The sequence below is a fragment of the Xiphophorus couchianus genome, chromosome 17 (genome assembly GCF_001444195.1).
Source record: "Xiphophorus couchianus chromosome 17, X_couchianus-1.0, whole genome shotgun sequence".
In the NCBI taxonomy this organism is placed as follows: domain Eukaryota; kingdom Metazoa; phylum Chordata; class Actinopteri; order Cyprinodontiformes; family Poeciliidae; genus Xiphophorus; species Xiphophorus couchianus.
This window is the reverse complement of record NC_040244.1, coordinates 6,471,337-6,490,498: the sequence shown is the minus strand read 5'-3', so window position 1 is coordinate 6,490,498 and position 19,162 is coordinate 6,471,337. Positions and strand designations below refer to the sequence as shown.

Sequence of the window (19,162 nt, the reverse complement as noted above, 5' to 3'; positions counted from 1 at the left end):
TAACTGTGACGCGGAATATTTTTTGGCCAGAGGGGGCGCTGCAGAGAGGAGGCACCGGATCGTGAACCGGAAGAGAAACAAAACCGACCGAGTTTTCTAAACAATATGGCTGCTCCCTATGGCTGTCATGCCGAGCTGAGAAAATAGTTCAGTTTGAACTATTTTGACTTTTATGTTAGTTTTGCAGCTTGTTAAAGCTAGCTGTGAGTTGGTTTTATTCGGAACTAGCTCATGCTAGCACCGAAGGTTGTCGGAATGGCTGCAGCCTTCAGAGGGAAGGTCAGACCGGTGGTGTATCTGAGCCGGAGACTGTCCACCCAGGAGCAGGCTGGACCTCCGGACTCTCCCCCGGAGAACCAGTTACCTGCGGTCAAGGTGAGAAGACCGAGAAAGGATCCCAGGGGCCATTCCGTGCTTCTCTTCCCCGGGCAGGGTAGCCAGTTTGTGGGTATGGGTAAAGGACTGACGAAGTACCCCAACGTGAAAGAGATGTTCTCCGCAGCGCAGAAGATTCTCGGCTACGACCTGCTGACACTGTGCCTGGAGGGGCCGGAGAAGGACCTGCTGAAGACGGTGCACTGTCAGCCGGCGGTGTTCGTCACCTCTCTGGCTGCGGTGGAGAAGCTGCACCATGAAAACCCAAAGGTCACACAAGCTTTACGCGCTTGTTTAATTCCCATTTCTGTTTAAGTTTAACTCAAGATAAAGTAGAAATACATTTTAGTTTTCACCTGTTTTTCTCAAGTAAAAGTAAAAAGTACGCGTCCAAGAAATTACTCAAGAAAAAAAAAATGTGAAAAGGTTACTCACGTATTGAGTAACTGATCAGATCATCTGATTTAATATTTAAAAATGATGTCATCAGATTGACAAGCAGTATAAAAACATACATTAATGATATTTGAAAGTTTTGCCCCAGAAAACGTGCTAAGCCTGGTGGTTGGGCACTAGGGCAGTCATTCATCCAGCGGCCTGCCGTGTTTTTGAGTTAAAAAATGCTTAAAGTTGACAGGAAATTTGAAATTATTACTTGATAATTTTGTGTTATTGGAAGGTTGGAAGATTAGTATCTGAACACCAACTATAAAGTCTTAAAAAATGCAAACATTTAAAAAGAAATGTAAATAAATAAGCAATCCAAAGCCTGGTGGGGCCACATGTAAATCCTGGCGGTAGCCCGCCAGGCTTATAATACACTGAGGGAAACCATGATTTGTGCGTATTTTCCTCCGGTCTCAACAGGCTATTGAGACGTGTGTCGCTGCTGCAGGTTTCAGTGTTGGTGAATTTGCTGCTCTTGTTTTTGCTGGAGCCATGAACTTTTCAGAAGGTAAGAATCACTTTTTGTCAAAGATGTTTTAATATAGTGAAAGTCTGATGAGAGACTCTTAAAGTTTTAATGTTATTCCTTCTGCTGGTCTTCTAGCTTTGTATGCAGTGAAGGTGCGTGCGGAGGCCATGCAGAAAGCCTCTGAACTGGTTCCCAGTGGGATGCTGTCGGTCGTTGGCAGACCGCAGGCTCATTATAAATACGCCTGCCTTCAAGCCAGAGAGCACTGCAAGAGTCTGGGGATTGAGGACCCCGTTTGCTCTGTGGCCAACTATTTATTCCCAGATGGCAGGGTCATTGCAGGGCACCAGCAGGTACGAACCAGCGATGTTCAGCTGTAGATTTGGCACCAGTGCAATATTGATGTGGCTTTGGGTTTTGTTTAGGCCCTGGACTTCCTCCAGCAGAACTCGCGCCGTCTAGAGTTCATCAGGGCCAAACCTCTCCCAGTTAGCGGAGCATTCCACACCGAGCTGATGGCGTCGGCTACCAAACCACTAAAAGAGGTGCTGCAGCAGGTGGAGGTCAGTCAGCAAACGTTTCCTACACTACAGGCTGCACTTCTGCTTTATTACATCCACCTAACAGAACTACAGTTTTCTAGTTGCTCTGTTTACTCTGGTTCTTTTAATTTGTGCCCCCTCTGATGCTTTTTCTGTTGCAAACATATTAAAATTGAAGGGAAAATATGCCTTAAAGTCTCCTATTGAATGTTGCTGTTTTATGTGCAGGAGGCTAAAATAAAATGAAATCACATTTTTAAAAGTTATGAACATGTTTAATGAGTAAAAAAATGTTTGTTCCTCAAGTTAATTACAAACAAATGCTCTTCATTTTTTACATTTTATTTATATAGTTCCATTTTTATTAAAAGAAAAATAATATTACAACTACTAAAGTTAAGAATTTCTGATTAGACTTTATTTTCCTGACATAATAAACAAACACATTTTATATTTTATATTGGGGGGATATAAAAAGATTAAATGAAAATTACCCACATTCTCGTTAACTATTGAGAATCATATATGTTGTAGTTTAAACAAAAGCCAATCAGTAAATAATTTTTTAAAGAATTTAAGTAAAATTTATCAGTATATTATTATGTAGATACATTTTTATCAAATGTGTAAATATTCTTGGATAATATAGAATCATTTCACTATATACTAAGTTATTTTATGTTTCCTGATCAACAGCATAGCGGGAAATAATTTAAAATGTTAATTTGGTTCAAAAAGTAGGGATCAACATTTGATTGGTTAACCAACATAGTAAAACATTTTCGACCAATCACCGTGGCTCTAGCAGTGTTACTTCAGCCTACTGAGTTTCATTTCTGATTAGATCATTTAAAATGCTCTGCTGCTCAGGAGTAGAATATAATTGATTAAATATAATTGAATCATGAAGTATTCTGTTAAAATGTAGGAAATAAATTTTTATATATTCTTGCCTTTTTCGAAACATTAGTTTTTTTTTATTAATGATGCATAGCTGTCCAGTTCATCCAGCTGCTCTACATAGTTAGTTTATATTGAGGAATGTTTATTTGCAAAAGAAAATGTTCTTTTTTTGGGCCTGCACAGGGGCAAAAGTGTAATTTTATTATTGCTAATTTTGTTATTTTATTATGTTTTTTTTCTCTTCACTAGTAGTAGAATTGTTGTTTTTATTATGATCAATAAAGTAATTAAGGTTGCATGTTTTTTTTTCTCCTTTACTACTACTATATCAACAAAAACACACCAAAAGAACTACAATGGACTCTTTTTTTGTGCATTTAATTTAATTTCTATGTATCTTCACTTAATCCAAACACCTGGATTTGATTTGTTCATATCACAATAATAATTTCTTTTAAAATTGCTTCGTTTTTCAACATTATTTTCCTTTCAGGTGCGACGCCCCGAGATCAGGGTCTACTCCAATGTGGATGGAAAGCGCTACATGAGTGAAAGCCACGTTCGCAAGCAGCTGGTCAAGCAGCTGGTGTCGCCGGTGAAATGGGAGCAGGCTCTGCATGAAATCTACGAAAGGATGCAGGGGGAGAATTTCCCTCAAACATACGAGTTGGGCCCCGGGAAGCAGCTGGGCGTCACACTGCAGAAGTGCAACAGGAAGGCCTCTCAGTTGTACGCTCACGTGGACGTCACTGCAAGCGAAAAGTGACTCTAATGATGGAAAAGATTGTGTCTAACTGTGTATTTAATGAAATGTTTTTAAATAAACACGCCAGTCGGTTTTTCTCATCTTGAAGTTTATTTGTAAGACGTGGGGGGGAAAAAAAGCCTCGTCAAATCTGCAACAGAAAGTCCAGCTCCCGTCATTTCATCACAAGCAAAGCTACACATCGTTTGTAAAAACCTTGGCCTCTTAAACCAGTAAAAAACTGCAAAAGACTGCAGGCCAGCAACAGTCCAGTCATGAGCAACATGCTTTCTGATATCAGTGCAACAGCAAAACAGCCTTCCAGTGCTACAATGTTCTGGCTTTTCAGGAAACTCTTTTTAAAAACAATTAAACCAATCTGGAGGTGCTTCAGTGAATTTAGCAACACATTTTTTTAAACTCTAAGGAAGGCGATCCAGTCTGTCGTTAATGTCAATACAGTTCATGGAAATGGTATAAAAAAAGAAAAGTAAACAGCAGAAACAAAAATCAGCATTAATTTTAAATCAAATGCAAACTTAATTTTTTTTTTTTTTTCATCAAACATAAGCAGACTTTCTTTGGGCCTCTTCCCAGGACTCCTCTTACATCCACAGTCCACCAAAAATGCTTGCTGCTGCCAAAAGTGCTACAGTCACGAGTGCTCCTCTGGTCCAGCCAGGGCAAGCCACCACTTTTAAACTGCTCACCTTGAAAATGAAAGAAAATGATAAAAACAATGTGATTTGACAGCATTAAGAGGATAGATATTTTAGTGTATCTGGAAAGGTTAAGTGGATAGTTTTTCTATCTTTAACATTCATGACAGGCTATGCTAGCCGCAGAGAGCTCGAGGGGATAAGCAGTGCTACACTTAGGGTGATTGACAGCGCTAAGATCCGCCTTCTGGCTCTTGTTGGTTGTTTTTACTTAGCACTGGAAAAAGAGTAGCTTGATTTTTTTTTGCATATTAACTGTCTTATACCAATCTGTCAAGACATAGTGACAATTTCAACTAAAATACAAAAAATAATTTTTGATAAAAGGTTACATACTGCACCTTTAAAGACCCAACGCACGAAATCTGCAACTTTTTTTTTCTCAAAAAAACATAAAAGAACTCTTGTTTGTTCAACCAAAAATAGTTTTTGTGTGGATTAGATTTATGGAAGAAATTAAATTATGAGCTAACACAAAGCACAAATATAAGCCAGCTTAAAAAAACTGTTCAAAAAAGGAGCTTATTGGGAAATATGTTGCATAGGATGGGTGTTTTAAAGACCAAATATGCTATTGTTGATATTAAAAATGTATAAATAATTCTACTTTTAAGGATGAGACTAAGGTTTAAGTGTCATTCAACGTGGGAATAATTTAAGAGTTTATCTGGTGTGGGGAGATTTAAAAGTTAGTAGGTTAATGAGGATGAGAGGAGAAGGAAATCATAAGATCTTTTATATTTTATCTGCCCCTTTTTGATCAAATTATGTAAAATTGCATGGCAATTTTACATAATTTGATCATTTGTTTTATTATTTTTTTCTGTTGTTACTTTTCCTCTGTTCGAAATAAATAAAAAATTGTATATAGTTTATAAAAGTCTGTTTTTCAAGAGCTTACTTAGAATAAAATATTTAACTGCTACTTGTTCTCACAAAATTAAACCTAACATAATAAAAAAAAACCCTGCCAGGTTTCCCACAGTGTATTGCAAGCCTGACGGGCCATCAGACTTTGCTTGAGCCCCCACCAGGCTTAGCATTGTTTATTTATTTTAGGGTTTTTTTAAGACTTTATAGTTGGTGTTTAGGTATTAATCTTCCAGTATAACAATAACACATAACTATCGTGATATTTTCAAATTTCCTGTCAACTTTAAACATTTTTTAACTCAAAAACATGGCGGCCGGCTGGATGACTGCCCAAGCGCCCCGAGCAACGGTCTTAGCAAGTTTTCTGGGGGAAACCCTGCACTGAATCGAAGATCAAATAATTACCCAGGTTGCCTTTGCCTCTGCTCTGAGGTTCCCCGGCCCGGACGTAGTGCTGACAATCCAGGCCTTCACCGGAGCCAACAGGCTCTGGAAACCCCACAGCTGGTTGTGGAGATCCCTGTAAAACACCAACCAAGATAACAACCAAAAACATAAATATCCAACTAGAAATATGAGATCAAAACATGTTTTTGTACCTGTAGATGATCCGTGTCAGAGTCCGGGCAGGTCCCAGCAGGTAGAGAGGAGTTGGCGGCCAGTTTGGATCTCTTCTGGCCCACTCCTGGTCCAGAAGGTCTCCGATTTCAGCCAGCTGTCGACCAACGACCCTCGCTGCTCTGTCACGGATCCTAAACCAGGAAACCAGAAAGCATTATTAACTACCAACAATAAAACGTCTTTAAAACCCAATTGTTTGGAAGACTTGATCAAATATTTTCTCTTTGTCGTGCTTGTTGTTGGCACAACTCATCCGACATGGTGTGTTTACATGGAACAAAGTGCTCAGGAACTGAAACAGGAGCAGGGAGTGTCCGTACTGTACCTGAGGCTCCCGTCCGCCACCTCTCCAGGTCCAGCCTGGAGGGTCACAGCACGGTTCGGATGCCTGGTTTGTTCCACCATCGTGTTTTCTGAGCAGGAGCAACATTTCCACATGAGTTCTTGTCAGATTATTTTGATTAAACACCACATTGATAATGCAGGATGGAAAGAGCTTGCACGTGATCATGCATTATCTCTGGACTTCTAACGTTCATAAACAAGCTGTGTAAACAGGAGAACATGTGACCAGGATGAGTGGCGCTTGTTACCAGGGAGAGAGTCCAATTAAAATAAAAAAAAAGATCTGAGGTGGTGACTTCATCCTTCTGATGTCTGCTGCTAAGCTGTTTCACTTCCCTAATTTATTTGGAGCTGGTTATGTTAAAAAGTGTTGCTCTAATAATGTTTTTATAACAAAACTTGTTCGATTATGTTTGTAGGTTTTACTTTTAACCTCCTGTGATCTCCTAAGCTGAGATCAGACCTGTTGTTCTCATGCTCTTTAATGCAAATGCCACATTTCCATAACCCAAATCAACCAAACGGCTCTTTTCTCCACTCAGCAGGGAGAAATACAGCGTCACTCGCCTCAGATAATCCCCATAAACTTTAAATAGGTTTACAATTTTTAGACAAATTTACCAAAAAAAAGCAGTATTTTTATACGTAAACGTGAGGTTTTATTTCCCTTAATATCTTTTTTACATAAAAAATTGAATTCAACAAGAGCAAAACTAATTCGGGCTGGAAATAACCCTTGTAGCCGCCCGTAGAGGTTTGCTTTAGTCATAACAAAAAACATGAAGTCATCGTTCATGCCTAAAACAAACAAAGGTCATTTTTTGAAAATCACACTTAAAGGATTAGATATCAACCCTTCAACGCATAACATTTATTAGTTTCTTCATTGTCAAACACGCATTGTGTTTCATTTTGTAATAGTGCTTTATTTGAATGTTTATCGAAAGTAAAATGCTCCCACCCTGGCAAGTAAACAGGTGCACTCACAGTGAAAAAAGAAAGTAAAAATACCTTTAATGTAGATTAAATAGGACGCCGCCCTGTAAAAAATATAAAACCCATTATCATTAGCACTTATCGTTAGTTATAAAATCAAATAAGTAATCGAAAAGTGTTTGTACTTACAGCAGCGTCCTTTAATCTCGTTGCTCTCAGGTAACTGCTGCAAAGTACAATTGGCCACGCCTTTACCTGCTGCTAGCAAATTTGACCATTAGGGGGAGACAGAAACACCCGATAAACACCAATTGAGTCGTAACAAGTTATTAATTTTGGTTTAAATGTAGGCAAGAAATATATTACTCTACAACTATTTCTTACTGAGAATTCAACTTTCTTTTTGTATATGATCAGTTCAGTCCACCTCGGTTGGGTTAATATAGCACCGATTCACCACAAATCGGTGGCATTTTAAAAGACAAACAAACATTATTTATTACAGATAATCAAATTTGTACACTCATACAGACAGGTTTAATGAAATTTCTCCATCACGTATGATGAATTCAACATATTTTGGCACTCTGCAGCCACCGGCCTGTTGTTAAAAATAGAAACAGTGAAATAGTGACCCCCTGTGGTAAAACGTAGCAATGACACCCCGCAGTGACATCACTGCGTCCTCCGTTGCTAGGTTATTCTCGTAATGCAACATCTTCTCGGCGTTCCTGAGACACACCCTTTTCAAACATTTATATTAATCATGCGGTATTTCACTAGTTGCACAGAAATTGTCCGGTTTTTAGCTCGAAGAAATGCCTCGTTGTAGTTTAGCCGTCTTGGGCGTTGTCGTCACCGCTTCACGTCGTCGGAATCAATAAGTGCCGCTACAGCAGCTAACATGGAGGCGGCGTTCGCTCGCTAGCTTTCAGCTCACGGTGATGCTTTACAAGCTGCCTGGCCGTAAAACTGCAGCCACCAGCCTGCGGATGAGACTGCATCCCTGACCTGGATGATGGCCGCCCAGTGTCTGCAGCAGCCCGGGGAGGATTCAGCAGCCTGCTAACGGAGCCCGTCAGAGCAGCAGATGCTGATGACTGGATGCTTCCTGGCACTTATTTGCAGGTAGCTGACTGTATATAAATCTTAAAGAGGATCCTAAATGATCACACACACATCTCAGGCTGTATTTATATAAATATGTTCGTGAGTATTGTGTGTTTGATATTTGTTGACATGATGTTTTGAAGGCACCATGGCCGGGAAGGTGAAGTGGGTGACAGATATTGAGAAGTCAGTCCTCATCAATAACTTTGAAAAAAGAGAATGGGTTCAAGTGACAGAAAACGAGGACTGGAATTTCTACTGGTAGGTTCTAGCACCACGTCATAATTAAAAATACGTCTAAAATTATTTTTACAATTTCGCTAATTAAGCAAGGAAGAAATATCTTATGTAAGGAAAAAAAATTACTTTTTCCTCCAAAATAACAATTATATTCACTCTTTATATCTGTTTATAAAGTCAAAGTAGTAATCTCAATACAAAAAAAATCTTATCTTTAATTTTAACGCACATACAGTGAAGAGAAAAAAAGTACATAAATAATTGTTAAATAGAAAATCTTGAATCCTGGCGTGGCCGACTTCATCTCACAGTCCAAAAACAACATAACTGTTTTTAATTGGTATTTCTAAATTGCCCTGAGGTTTGTGTTTTTATGATTCTTCATCCTGCATGGCTCCTTTCCGCCCTAAAGAACAGGCCATTCAAATAAGGCAGGAAATAGATGAAAGTAAACAGCTGCTCTGCCTAAACTTACATCTAAATTAATATTTCAACACATAACATTTTTAGAAAAATACAACATATAACGATTTCTAAGAAAAAGTGATTAAATGGTTAATAAAAATGTGTGGCACACTTTTCACAGAACTTGTATATTAGTAATCCATTAATTTATTTTTCTGTGAGGTTTAACTTTATTATCCTGAGTTCTTAGCCACTCTTCAAAATGGGAAATATACCATTTTATTTCAATGTTAATTAAAAGGGGGGAAAAAAGCATACCTTATCTTGTGTTTTCCATTCTTTCTGAAGCTGATTCAAAGTGTTTCTTTAGAGTATGGCTGCTTTTTAGTTGGTTCTATAAATTTAATTAGGAGTTTATGCTCTTTTCTCTTACTAGGAAGAATTAATTGAATATTATAATTTGTTTGGTGGGAGATGGTCCAGTAATGAAGCTGTTTAACTTGATGTGTACCAACATGCAGGATGAGCATCCAGACCATCAGGAACGTGTTCAGCGTGGACACCGGCTACCGGCTGTCGGATGAGCAGCTGGTGAACCATTTCCCGAACCACTACGAGCTGACCAGGAAAGACCTGATGATCAAGAACATCAAGCGCTACCGCAAGGAGCTGGAAAAGGAAGGAAGTCTGCTTGCAGAGAAGGACAAGAACGGAAAATACATTTATCTGGGTAATGTTCCCCAGAGGTGGATATATGTACAGTCGTGAACAGTCCTGATGTTTTTCCTTTAACTTCCTTGTGCAGATTTTGTTCCTGTGACGTTTATGCTCCCGGCTGATTATAATTTGTTTGTGGAGGAGTTTCGCAAGAACCCGTCCAGCACCTGGATCATGAAGCCCTGCGGGAAAGCCCAGGGGAAGGGCATCTTCCTCATCAACAAGCTATCGCAGATTAAGAAGTGGTCGCGCGACAGCCGGACGTCCACGTAAGTCAGGAAACGTGTTTCCTTTCAAGCTTTGGATGGAGAAAAACCACAAAAGAGTCATCATGGTATTCTCAGTGGGTGTTGCCGCTCCGTCCTGCCTCCAGGTTTGTTGCAGCATCCAGCGGGAAAGAGGCGTATGTGATCTCTCTGTACATCGACAACCCTCTGCTGATTGGCGGGAAGAAGTTCGACCTTCGACTTTATGTTCTGGTGACAACATATCGGCCGTTAAAGTGCTACATGTAAGCACCTTTCAAAACTATATCCTGTATATGTGTCGATTATCCGCCCAGGAAATCATGTGGTGTTTAACAGAAAATATGAATTCGAATAAATCTGTCTGATCTGATCTGTTAGGTACAAATTGGGGTTCTGCCGGTTCTGCACGGTGAAGTACACACCCAGCACCAGTGAGCTGGACAACATGTTTGTGCATCTCACTAATGTGGCCATCCAGAAACACGGGGTGAGTTGTCATCAAAAGGAACAACATTTTCCTCAACTTAGGTGAAGTACAGATCTGCTGCTGGTGCAGAAATATACAAAAATCAAGTTCTGTCACTTTAATTTGAAAGCCTGGTATTTATTTTGCTTGTCTTATAGTTCCACAAATATAGTCGTTCATTTTAGATGAACTTCTTCATCATTCAAACAATCTGTTGAGACTGAGGTTGAAGTTATTTCTCTTAATTTGTGTAACAGTTGAGTTTCCTTTTAGTAATCTCAGTTTTATTGGTTGTTTTCCATTTTTCAAGCATAACCAAACAAAACAGCTGTCTGCAGTAGGTAATATTCACATTCTAACATAAAGATATTCAAAGTTGCAGCTATGAAACAACATTCAGATTTACTCATAAATGTTTGGAACAGCCAGCCCCATCTTTGACTAATTGTTCTCCCCAATTTCTCCCCGTCTTTTTTTTTTTAATTTTTGTAAAGTTCATACTGGTTAAGTATTAGTGTTACTCATTTTCACTCTATCAGAAATGGTCAAATCAGCTCAATCCTTCACTGGAGGTCCTTCCAATAAATTAAAATTTTTGTTCATGACCAGAAAATATCTCTGTGATTTGCAACAATTCCATTATGTTAATGCAAACCTGCATCCTGCAGATTAGCTAACCGCTAAAACACCTGCTTTTAATGACAGCAACTGGCTACTACTTTCTCTCATCAAACACAGGGATGTAGGAATGACACAACAGTTTTCCCATGACAAAAACGCATCAAAAAATACTTTTTTTTGTTATTTTTAAGGTCGTAATATTTCTTTTAGTTTTTTGAATCTTCACAGAAAGCATCACATTTCCGGTTTAACTGTGTTTTCCAACAGGACGACTACAACCACGTTCACGGGGGAAAGTGGACAGTCAGTAATCTTCGCTTGTACCTGGAGAGCACCAGAGGAAAGGAGGTGACAAACCGGCTGTTTGATCAGATCCACTGGATCGTGGTGCAGTCACTGAAGGCGGTTGCAGTAAGTTTATAGCATGAATGACTGAATAAAAGAGCGACAGTTGCTTATTTCTGATTATGTTTTCTCTAATTCTGACACTTCTTTCACACAACTTTTTCACATTTTGCCACAAAACCACCTCAAACATCAATGTAGTTTATTGTAAATGGGTTGAATACAAATGGATGCCATACTTGAACTTTCAAAAGTTTTCTAAATCCTTAAATTTTGCTCTAAATTGTTCTGGTTTCTCACATTAAATTGCAACGTGACGCACTGAAGTTTGTGCAAGATGTGTGAATGCTTTTGTAAATATTTATTCCTCACTCTTTCGTCGCTGGGGAAGTCTTGCGCTCACTTATCCATATTGTGTAATCACCTTTCAGTGTGCTGAACCTGTTTGCAGATACTTCCCTGTATGTACCTCTAGCAGAAAACAGAAACGTTTCACCAATGAAATATTACACCTCTAAAACCTGCAGGTGCTAAATAAGTTTTTTTTTGTTGTAATTTAAACTTGTGCAGGCAGAATCCGAAACCTTTTACGTTGTTTTTTTTAATGTGACAAAAGGCCGTCTAATTTCTGAGAGCTGTAAAACCACCTGCATGTCTTGATATTGTTTTAGCCCACAGGACACTAAACACACTTCCTTTTTTAAATACGAGCTCTTACTCACTTCCTCTCAAAGGCATCAAAGCATCTGCTGCTGATAGATGTGTGGTGTATTTATACTCTGGTTGTTTGATAACTGACGGATAACTGATGAAACAAATGAAAAATTATTCGTTTTGCTGATTCAGTCTGTGTTTTCTTCCCTGTTAGCCTGTGATGAACAATGACAAGCACTGTTTTGAGTGTTACGGGTATGACATCATCATCGACGACAAGCTGAAGCCGTGGCTCATCGAGGTGAGTCATTTGTTGCACACTCGAACAAAAATGATGTCGAGACATGCGGTTGTTGTAAATTTTCTTTACTTTCCTTTTTTTCTTGAAACACGAACAACATCCATAGTCCAACGCGCGTCACACTCAGGCTGCTATCTACTACTCGGCTTCTTCAACACAGCAAGCACTTAGGACCCAAGGCTGCCCTACGCGCCTGTTCAAAAGTCCTGCTTTTCTAAACTCCTTTCACTCTCAGCCAGAATAGTTATCTACATATACATGAATGCACAGCTTCACATGGACAATGAATCACAGTGTTTTTCAATAACAAAACAAAGTAAAATATTCATAGGAACAAGAATAGAATCCTTTTAATGGAAGGGGGGGGGTCCTTGATCTAAAGTCCCCAGCAACTGGTCCCCCACACATTTCTCCAAGCCAGTCGCATTGAAATGTTTTCACCTCGTCAGTTATGAAGCCTAAAGAATAAACCCTTTCCTGCAAAACTTTATTTGGAGTCTTCTGTTGATCTGGGTTTTTTTTCAATAAATTGTTGGAAAACTGTCTGGATCAATACTTGGAAAATGTTGGATGGATGTTGGATGGATGGTTGGATGTTGTATGGATGTTGTATGGATGGATGGTTGGATGGATGGATGGATGGTTGGTTGGATGGATGGTTGGATGTTGGATGGATGTTGGTTGGATGGATGTTGGATGGATGTTTTTCATTACCAGCTGACTCAGGATGTTCCCTCTGTCTCAGTTTCTTCCTGTTTTCCTTTTAGGTTGTAATTCAGAAAACCTCCATATTGTTTCAGGCTAAATAAAACCTTCATTATAAAGAGTTCCTGACTAAATAATCAATCATTGGTATTTTCTGATCAGTGCTGTCTCTCTGGTAACCTCCAGAATGAGACTTGCTCATCTTCTCCCATCTTAGTCGCTCGTTTTGTGCTGCTGGTTGGTGAGAAGCTCTCTGTGTGTTTGTGACTCTTTATTCATCTAACAGAAACTGATGGAAACACAGCAGACACTTTCTATTTGCTGCTCTCTCTGTCTTAGCTCTGGTAAACATATCTCTCTGTGGCCTCGTAATGAGTCACAATGCACTCGTTTGACGGCTGCACGTTGTGCTGCTGGGTTTCTAGGCTGTGTCTGAGTTATTTCTGCTAGCGGACACCGATCCGATCTATTTCCAGCGGCGCAAAGTTGTTTGTAGGGCAAAAAACGTTCCTCTGTGAGGAACACGTTCCAGAAACTCAGTGAGTCTGCTCATCAGTCCCACCGGTTCTGAATTCAGCACTCAGTTACAGACGGTGAAATGGTTTAAAAGCCTCTTGTCATTTTTTGGTACTTTTCTTCCAAGCGGCATTTTTGATATTAACAACGTCGCTCATTGCCCAGTCGTTTTAGATTTTACGCACAGTGACATTTCACCAAGAATTCATCCTAATAAACAACAGAAAGTTGGATTTCTTTCCTTTTTATTTGGTAATCTGATATGAAGATTTCAAATATATGTTTTGCAGCTTCTTCTTTCATACCTATTAGCATCCTAACTATTTGAAAAACATTAAAATAAACACAAATTTAAAAACAAGTGGTTTATTTCAGTGAAATGTATGTGAAATACATCAGTCTGAAACAATTTTTAGAGATATTTTAATTATTCAGGGTTTTGGGAATAATCATCAATTAGTTCTAATATCTTTTACTTGATTTAATATTGGAAATGTCATCATATTTATGTTTATATTTCTTATATTGTTTGCACTCTTTTGGTTGGCTTTAATCTCATTGTACATGTATACAGTGACAAACAATAAATTTTAATTACAGAAATTTGGTTTTAGTTAAAAATGTATTTATTTTAGTTAAAAATGAGAAAACTGAAAACGGATCATGGAGAATAATGTATCAAAATCATTTATTTAATTCAAATATTTCACATTTTATACCACCACAAAAAAACAACTTTTAACATTTCTAATTATTTATATGATCAATTAATTTATATTTAATTGATTTTCAATCAAATTTAAACAAAGACATATAGTTATAAAAATATACATTATGGTATTTAAATGTGAATAAATAAACTAAGTGGAAAAAACAACAGGAATTATTCATTTCTAAGTTTGTACATGCAGTTTATAAATGAGTGTTTACTGATATTAATAGCTTCATTTCCTTCCACATTCATTGTAACTACAGGAAGAAACCAAACAGATCTCGTTTGGAGACTGCGTTGCATTATTAATCACTTCCCACCAGCCGTGAACCCACTCAGGGTTTATTACAGCCTAAATCTCTCTTCTTCTTCTTCTTCTACTTCTGTAAATATGGTGATGTTTGTGACCCACAGGTTAACGCCTCTCCGTCGCTGACCTCCAGCACAGCCAACGACCGCATTCTGAAATACAACCTCATCAACGACACGCTCAACATCGTCACGCCCAACGGGGAGATCCCAGACTGCCGGTGGAATCGCAGTCCGCCCAGAGAGGCCCTGGGGAACTACCAAGTCCTGTGAGTGACAGAAACCCTCCGCTAGCTCTTTGGGGTTAAAGAATCCATCATGGCGGACAAAAACATCCGCCAGCCTTTGGGTAGAACTGGCGATTGTAAATGACATAAGATGAACTGAACATTTGTCACATTAAAAATCCAATTTGAGCTGTTCTGCATCTGAAAGGAGCATCATTGTTGGTTTAATTTAATTTAATTTAATCTAATTTAATTTACAGTTTTTATTTAGATTTTCTTTATACAGAGTCTAGGTTTTTTTCTGCTGATCTATATCCTGTTTCGTGCCAATTACATTTTGATTTCCTTTGATAGCAGAGTGTTTTTAATTTTATTCCTAAAACTAACATCTTCTTTGATCTATAGATTTATTTTATTTTATCAACAAACTTTTATTCTTATCTGACAATTTATTTATTTTTCATATATTCTATTTTGTAAGTCCTGTTTTTGTTTTTATTTTATTCCCAAAACTAACATCTTCTTTGGTCTAGATTTTATTTTATTTTATTTCATTTTCACAAACTTTTTAAAAAAGATTCTGCACCTTTCCCTCAAAGCAGTAATGTGTAGACTCCACTGTTGGGTAAACATTGTCACACCCTTCGATAGCTCAGTTGGTAGAGCGGAGGACTGTAGTGGACTATCAGTAATCCTTAGGTCGCTGGTTCGAATCCGGCTTGAAGGAGTTGCTTTTAGGTCAAAGGTTGAGATGGAAATGAATGTAAACATTAAGTTTGACCTGTTTAATGGATCATTTCGATCACAATTTAACCAATAGATTAATTCCTAAATGATTAAAGTTAAATGGAGACAAATACATTGAGAATTTATTAACTATATAATTAGTCCAAATTTTATTTTTGAATAAATACAAGATTGTTTCCCACTTAAAAAATTTTTTTTTTAATTTATTTATTTTCAACATGGGGGCATACAAACTCATTTCCAATCAGAAACAAACTTCTTGGTTGAATGAAGTTCATTTAAAACTTTTATTTGCCAGACGTATGATTAATTTTATGCTTAAATCTACATTTATCTTATTATTGGGAATTGCTATGGAGTTGAAGCTGATTTTGTGTTGATTGAATGTGAAGTGTTTCTGATATTTTTGTAAAGGTGGTTGGTTATATGTAGCTAAACAGGGTTTTTTGTGTAGTTTTTGTTGTGAATGCAAAGTACTGGGAACAAAATAAAAGCTCCTTCGAGCCGGATTCGAACCAGCGACCTAAGGATAACTGGATGTTCCACTACAGTCCTCCGCTCTACCAACTGAGCTATCGAAGGCCTTTTAGAGGCAGTGGCACACACTTTATCCAGACACTGTTGTGTTAATCCTGAAACCAGAACGTTTTAGACTCGGTGTTTACACGCTCCGTGTCAGAGCAAACAGAGGAGGAAACCGGATCTCAGTCGCGCTGTTTGTTTTCCATCAGGTATGACGAGGAGCAGGCCCAGAGCGAGAGCGCCGACCATGACCTGAGGAGCCGCTCGGGTCAGCTGCTGGGTTCAAAGGGCACCCGGGGGAGTGCTGGCGCCCGTCCTGCCGCAGCCACATGGAAGTGAGGCGATGTTACTGATTCCGAATATGACTTCCTCTGTCTTACTGTTAGAGCAAGAAATGAAGACCACCCAGAGTTTTATCAACGGCCAGCCTTCATTTCTCCAACTGTGGCACACTGTTGTTCAAATGTAGAGCGATCGGTAAAGTTTAACAGATGGAGACTTTGGGTATTTGTAGGGAATATCCTCATGACCCCAATGATCTACGACCTGAACTATGCATGATTGTCGATTACTTGCACCTAACTCTGATCTGCCAAAAAGGGTGCTAACATCGAGGACAAGGTGTGTGAAGGTGAGAAGCTACGCTTGAAAAAAATAGAGGTATTATGAATGCAAATGGTTTTAAAGTTAAGAAGTTTATATGCAGAATTAGAGTTGCTAAATGTTTATAGATCCCAAATGTTTTTTAAATGCTCATGCTTTACAAGGACTGTATTCAGTGCAGAATACCGCACTTTATTTATTTTTTTAATTTAGACTTATGTGTTAGAATGTTAATAACTTCCATTTTGCATTTTGACAAATTCAATATGCATTACATCAGAGATCTTATAGAAAAGTCTATATGTAGTTAGAATGTACTTGAAACGTTCTTAAAGACTTTCCAATCATTTAAACCCCGATGAGTAACAAAAATCAATTTTTTTTAAAAACTCAGAGGATATTGGAAGCAACAGATAGACAGTTGTTTAACATTGTCTTGTGACTAATCACTGTGTGAAATCACCTTCTAATGGACAAATATTTAATTTCCCTTTGATTTATTATGTGTTTTTGAATTAAATTGAAATGGGCAAAGGTGAAGCCTTTTCTCCCCATTTAAACAACCCAAAAATAATGACAGTACAGATACAATTTTAAATCTAAGTTGTTATAATTTTGTGAAATCAACAAGAAAAGAAATTTTGCTATTTAATTTTGACTGAAGTAGGTCATTCTGATATATCTTTAACCCTGCCTTGAAAAAGAAACACATTAGTTGTTTTTTAAGGTAAATGTTTAATGGTATGCTGATCACAATGTGGTTTTTATTTACAAACACAAAAAAATTATGTAACAGGATTCTTATTCTGTGCTCATGCTTATTTTTTCTTATTAAATCCTGCATTTTTACGTTGTTAAACTGTTCTGAAGACTCCTAAAGCCATTAATGAATGTAACTGAGACTATTTAAAACAAACTTTTTTTTTTAATCATCTTTGTTTTCTCATGGAGTCATACTTCATTATAATGTTTCTTTTGTCAATAAAAGCATGATTTCGCCTTATTCCCCACAACGACAAATGTTTCTTCATTCCTCATGGAGATGCTACCATATATATTAAGCATAAATGTGCTAATTTCTAACCAAAAATCCCCAAAGCACAAGGTATCAGCTGCACATCCACCTGTGAAGTTAAATTCAGTGAGAGATTTCGGAAATTCCCATTGTTAAAGGAACTGGGTAAAGCCCTACTTGGTTCCCACTGCTGGTTTTCATTACATGATCAGAAACAATTCAGCTTTTGTCACTACCTGCTTGCAGCTGTGAGCTAATTCTGGATGTGTCTTATTCATTATTTTTTTCTCTATCCCAAGAAACATTTCATTTTAACTGATTTAAACTCAGGTTTGAGTACATTCACATTCTTCTGTTGAAGCTCTGATAAGAAACGGTTAAAATGTGATTTATTATGTTATGAAAGTATGCACTGTTCTCTTTGCTAAATAAAGCTGTGGTCAGATTTCATTTTTAGTCAGTTTCTTCTTGCAGAAGAGTTTTGATTTGCACAGGTCTGTAAAAAACGGAAATGTAATAATTTAAGTTTCCTTTCTCTAAAGATGCGTTTTGGGTGTTTTGTTTCTAAAGTGGAGGGCATGTATAAACTATATGTGGGTTATTTTGACATGCACATCTGAGTATGTGGAAGTGAGCTGGTCTACACACAAGTGTGTTGCTACAAAATGCCTAATTTGCAATATTGTTCACCCACTACATGAACTTGGACTCTTCTGTGTCCCCTAAAACTCTGAAGACTTTTTTTTGTTTAGAATATTTAAGAAACTTTAATCCATTTATCTTGATTGAGGGAGCATAACAAGTAAATTTGCTTTTAATTAAAACAAATTCTCCCCACAGACCCACACTGCAACAACTATAGTCTACCAGTGAAGACAGCGAGCCAATAAATAGATTTGGAACCAGATTTAATAACAGCATTAGCTGTAATCAGAATATGTTTTTAAAATACAAAGTGAAATGTAGTTGGTCTTTATTTTACTGCCTACCTCTGAAAAGGCAATTAAAAACTCATAAAACCTCCACAATATCTGGAAAGTAGTAATTCCCCAAAAGTTTTTGAGGATGTAACGTCAGTAAGGCGTTCTACAAAGCTGCACTGACGTCAACTTCCGTCAGTTCTGTCCGCCTTCAAAATAAAAGCCCTTTACAACTATCCCAAAGAAACTTGTTGATGTTGCAAACTTACAGATAAGACCTAGGATAGCTAAAAAAAACATTATTTTGACTTATATCAAATGTAATATAATATAATAATCAAATATCAAAATTCTGACTTTTTACTTGTAATTCTCTCATTTGGCAAAGTCAAACACAACATCTATACTGAATATCTCTAAGCTCTTAAGTGCTAATTTTCAATGGTTTGTTATGATGTGTCGCTTTTTGAGATACTCCAGCCTCTTTCATGCTTAACTGGGGTATTGATTCAGCAGATGAGGCTGTAATCAGTCATGGGTTTGGCCTGGAAAGTGAGATTTAACTGGGTGGAGGGGGTAATTATACCTTCACTTAAGGTCAAATTATTTTAAATCCATTTTTGTCCATTACTAAATGACATCAGCATTTAAAAACAGGGTTCTGTAATGGTTGGCCTACCAAAATTACTCTAATTACTCGGCAATAACAGGTCACAAAAGATCCAGTTGTGACTTTCAGCTCAAGCTCCATCCTCAAAAATATAAAATTTGGTTAAATATAAAGCAGTTCTTATCATGTTTGAA

General features: G+C 37.7%; 2 protein-coding genes and 2 non-coding genes across 4 annotated transcripts; 3 read left to right on the top strand and 1 right to left on the bottom strand.

Annotated features, from left to right (window-relative positions):
* The first annotated feature begins 73 nt into the window (after positions 1-73).
* On the top strand, positions 74-3,582 carry mcat (malonyl CoA:ACP acyltransferase (mitochondrial)). The gene is made up of 5 exons (XM_028043704.1): positions 74-645; positions 1,243-1,330; positions 1,427-1,644; positions 1,717-1,854; positions 3,230-3,582. The coding sequence occupies exons 1-5, from the start codon at positions 232-234 to the stop codon at positions 3,500-3,502; spliced, it is 1,131 nt and encodes a 376-aa protein (XP_027899505.1). The 5' UTR covers positions 74-231; the 3' UTR covers positions 3,503-3,582.
* A 3,791-nt stretch (positions 3,583-7,373) lies between these two features.
* Positions 7,374-17,888, top strand: ttll1 (tubulin tyrosine ligase-like family, member 1). The gene is made up of 10 exons (XM_028043703.1): positions 7,374-8,103; positions 8,229-8,346; positions 9,252-9,460; positions 9,536-9,716; positions 9,821-9,958; positions 10,074-10,182; positions 11,050-11,193; positions 11,996-12,082; positions 14,430-14,593; positions 16,030-17,888. The coding sequence occupies exons 2-10, from the start codon at positions 8,234-8,236 to the stop codon at positions 16,157-16,159; spliced, it is 1,275 nt and encodes a 424-aa protein (XP_027899504.1). The 5' UTR covers positions 7,374-8,103; positions 8,229-8,233; the 3' UTR covers positions 16,160-17,888.
* trnay-gua (transfer RNA tyrosine (anticodon GUA)) lies at positions 15,193-15,278 on the top strand. Its single transcript is given in 2 exon segments — positions 15,193-15,229; positions 15,243-15,278. It is a non-coding gene; the product is annotated as a tRNA-Tyr (tRNA).
* On the bottom strand, positions 15,794-15,880 carry trnay-gua (transfer RNA tyrosine (anticodon GUA)). The gene is given in 2 exon segments: positions 15,794-15,829; positions 15,844-15,880. It is a non-coding gene; the product is annotated as a tRNA-Tyr (tRNA).
* Positions 17,889-19,162: the final 1,274 nt, after the last annotated feature.

Bases quoted from the DNA above. Each gene is read 5' to 3' on its own strand.
- ttll1 (XM_028043703.1), top strand. From the start codon at position 8,234: ATGGCCGGGAAGGTGAAGTGGGTGACAGATATTGAGAAGTCAGTCCTC. The intron at 9,461-9,535 runs GTAATGTTCCCC...TTCCTTGTGCAG, and splicing joins CGGAAAATACATTTATCTGG to ATTTTGTTCCTGTGACGTTT. The intron at 9,717-9,820 runs GTAAGTCAGGAA...TCCTGCCTCCAG, and splicing joins CGCGACAGCCGGACGTCCAC to GTTTGTTGCAGCATCCAGCG.
- mcat (XM_028043704.1), top strand. From the start codon at position 232: ATGCTAGCACCGAAGGTTGTCGGAATGGCTGCAGCCTTCAGAGGGAAG. The intron at 1,331-1,426 runs GTAAGAATCACT...CTGGTCTTCTAG, and splicing joins AGCCATGAACTTTTCAGAAG to CTTTGTATGCAGTGAAGGTG. The intron at 1,645-1,716 runs GTACGAACCAGC...GGTTTTGTTTAG, and splicing joins TCATTGCAGGGCACCAGCAG to GCCCTGGACTTCCTCCAGCA.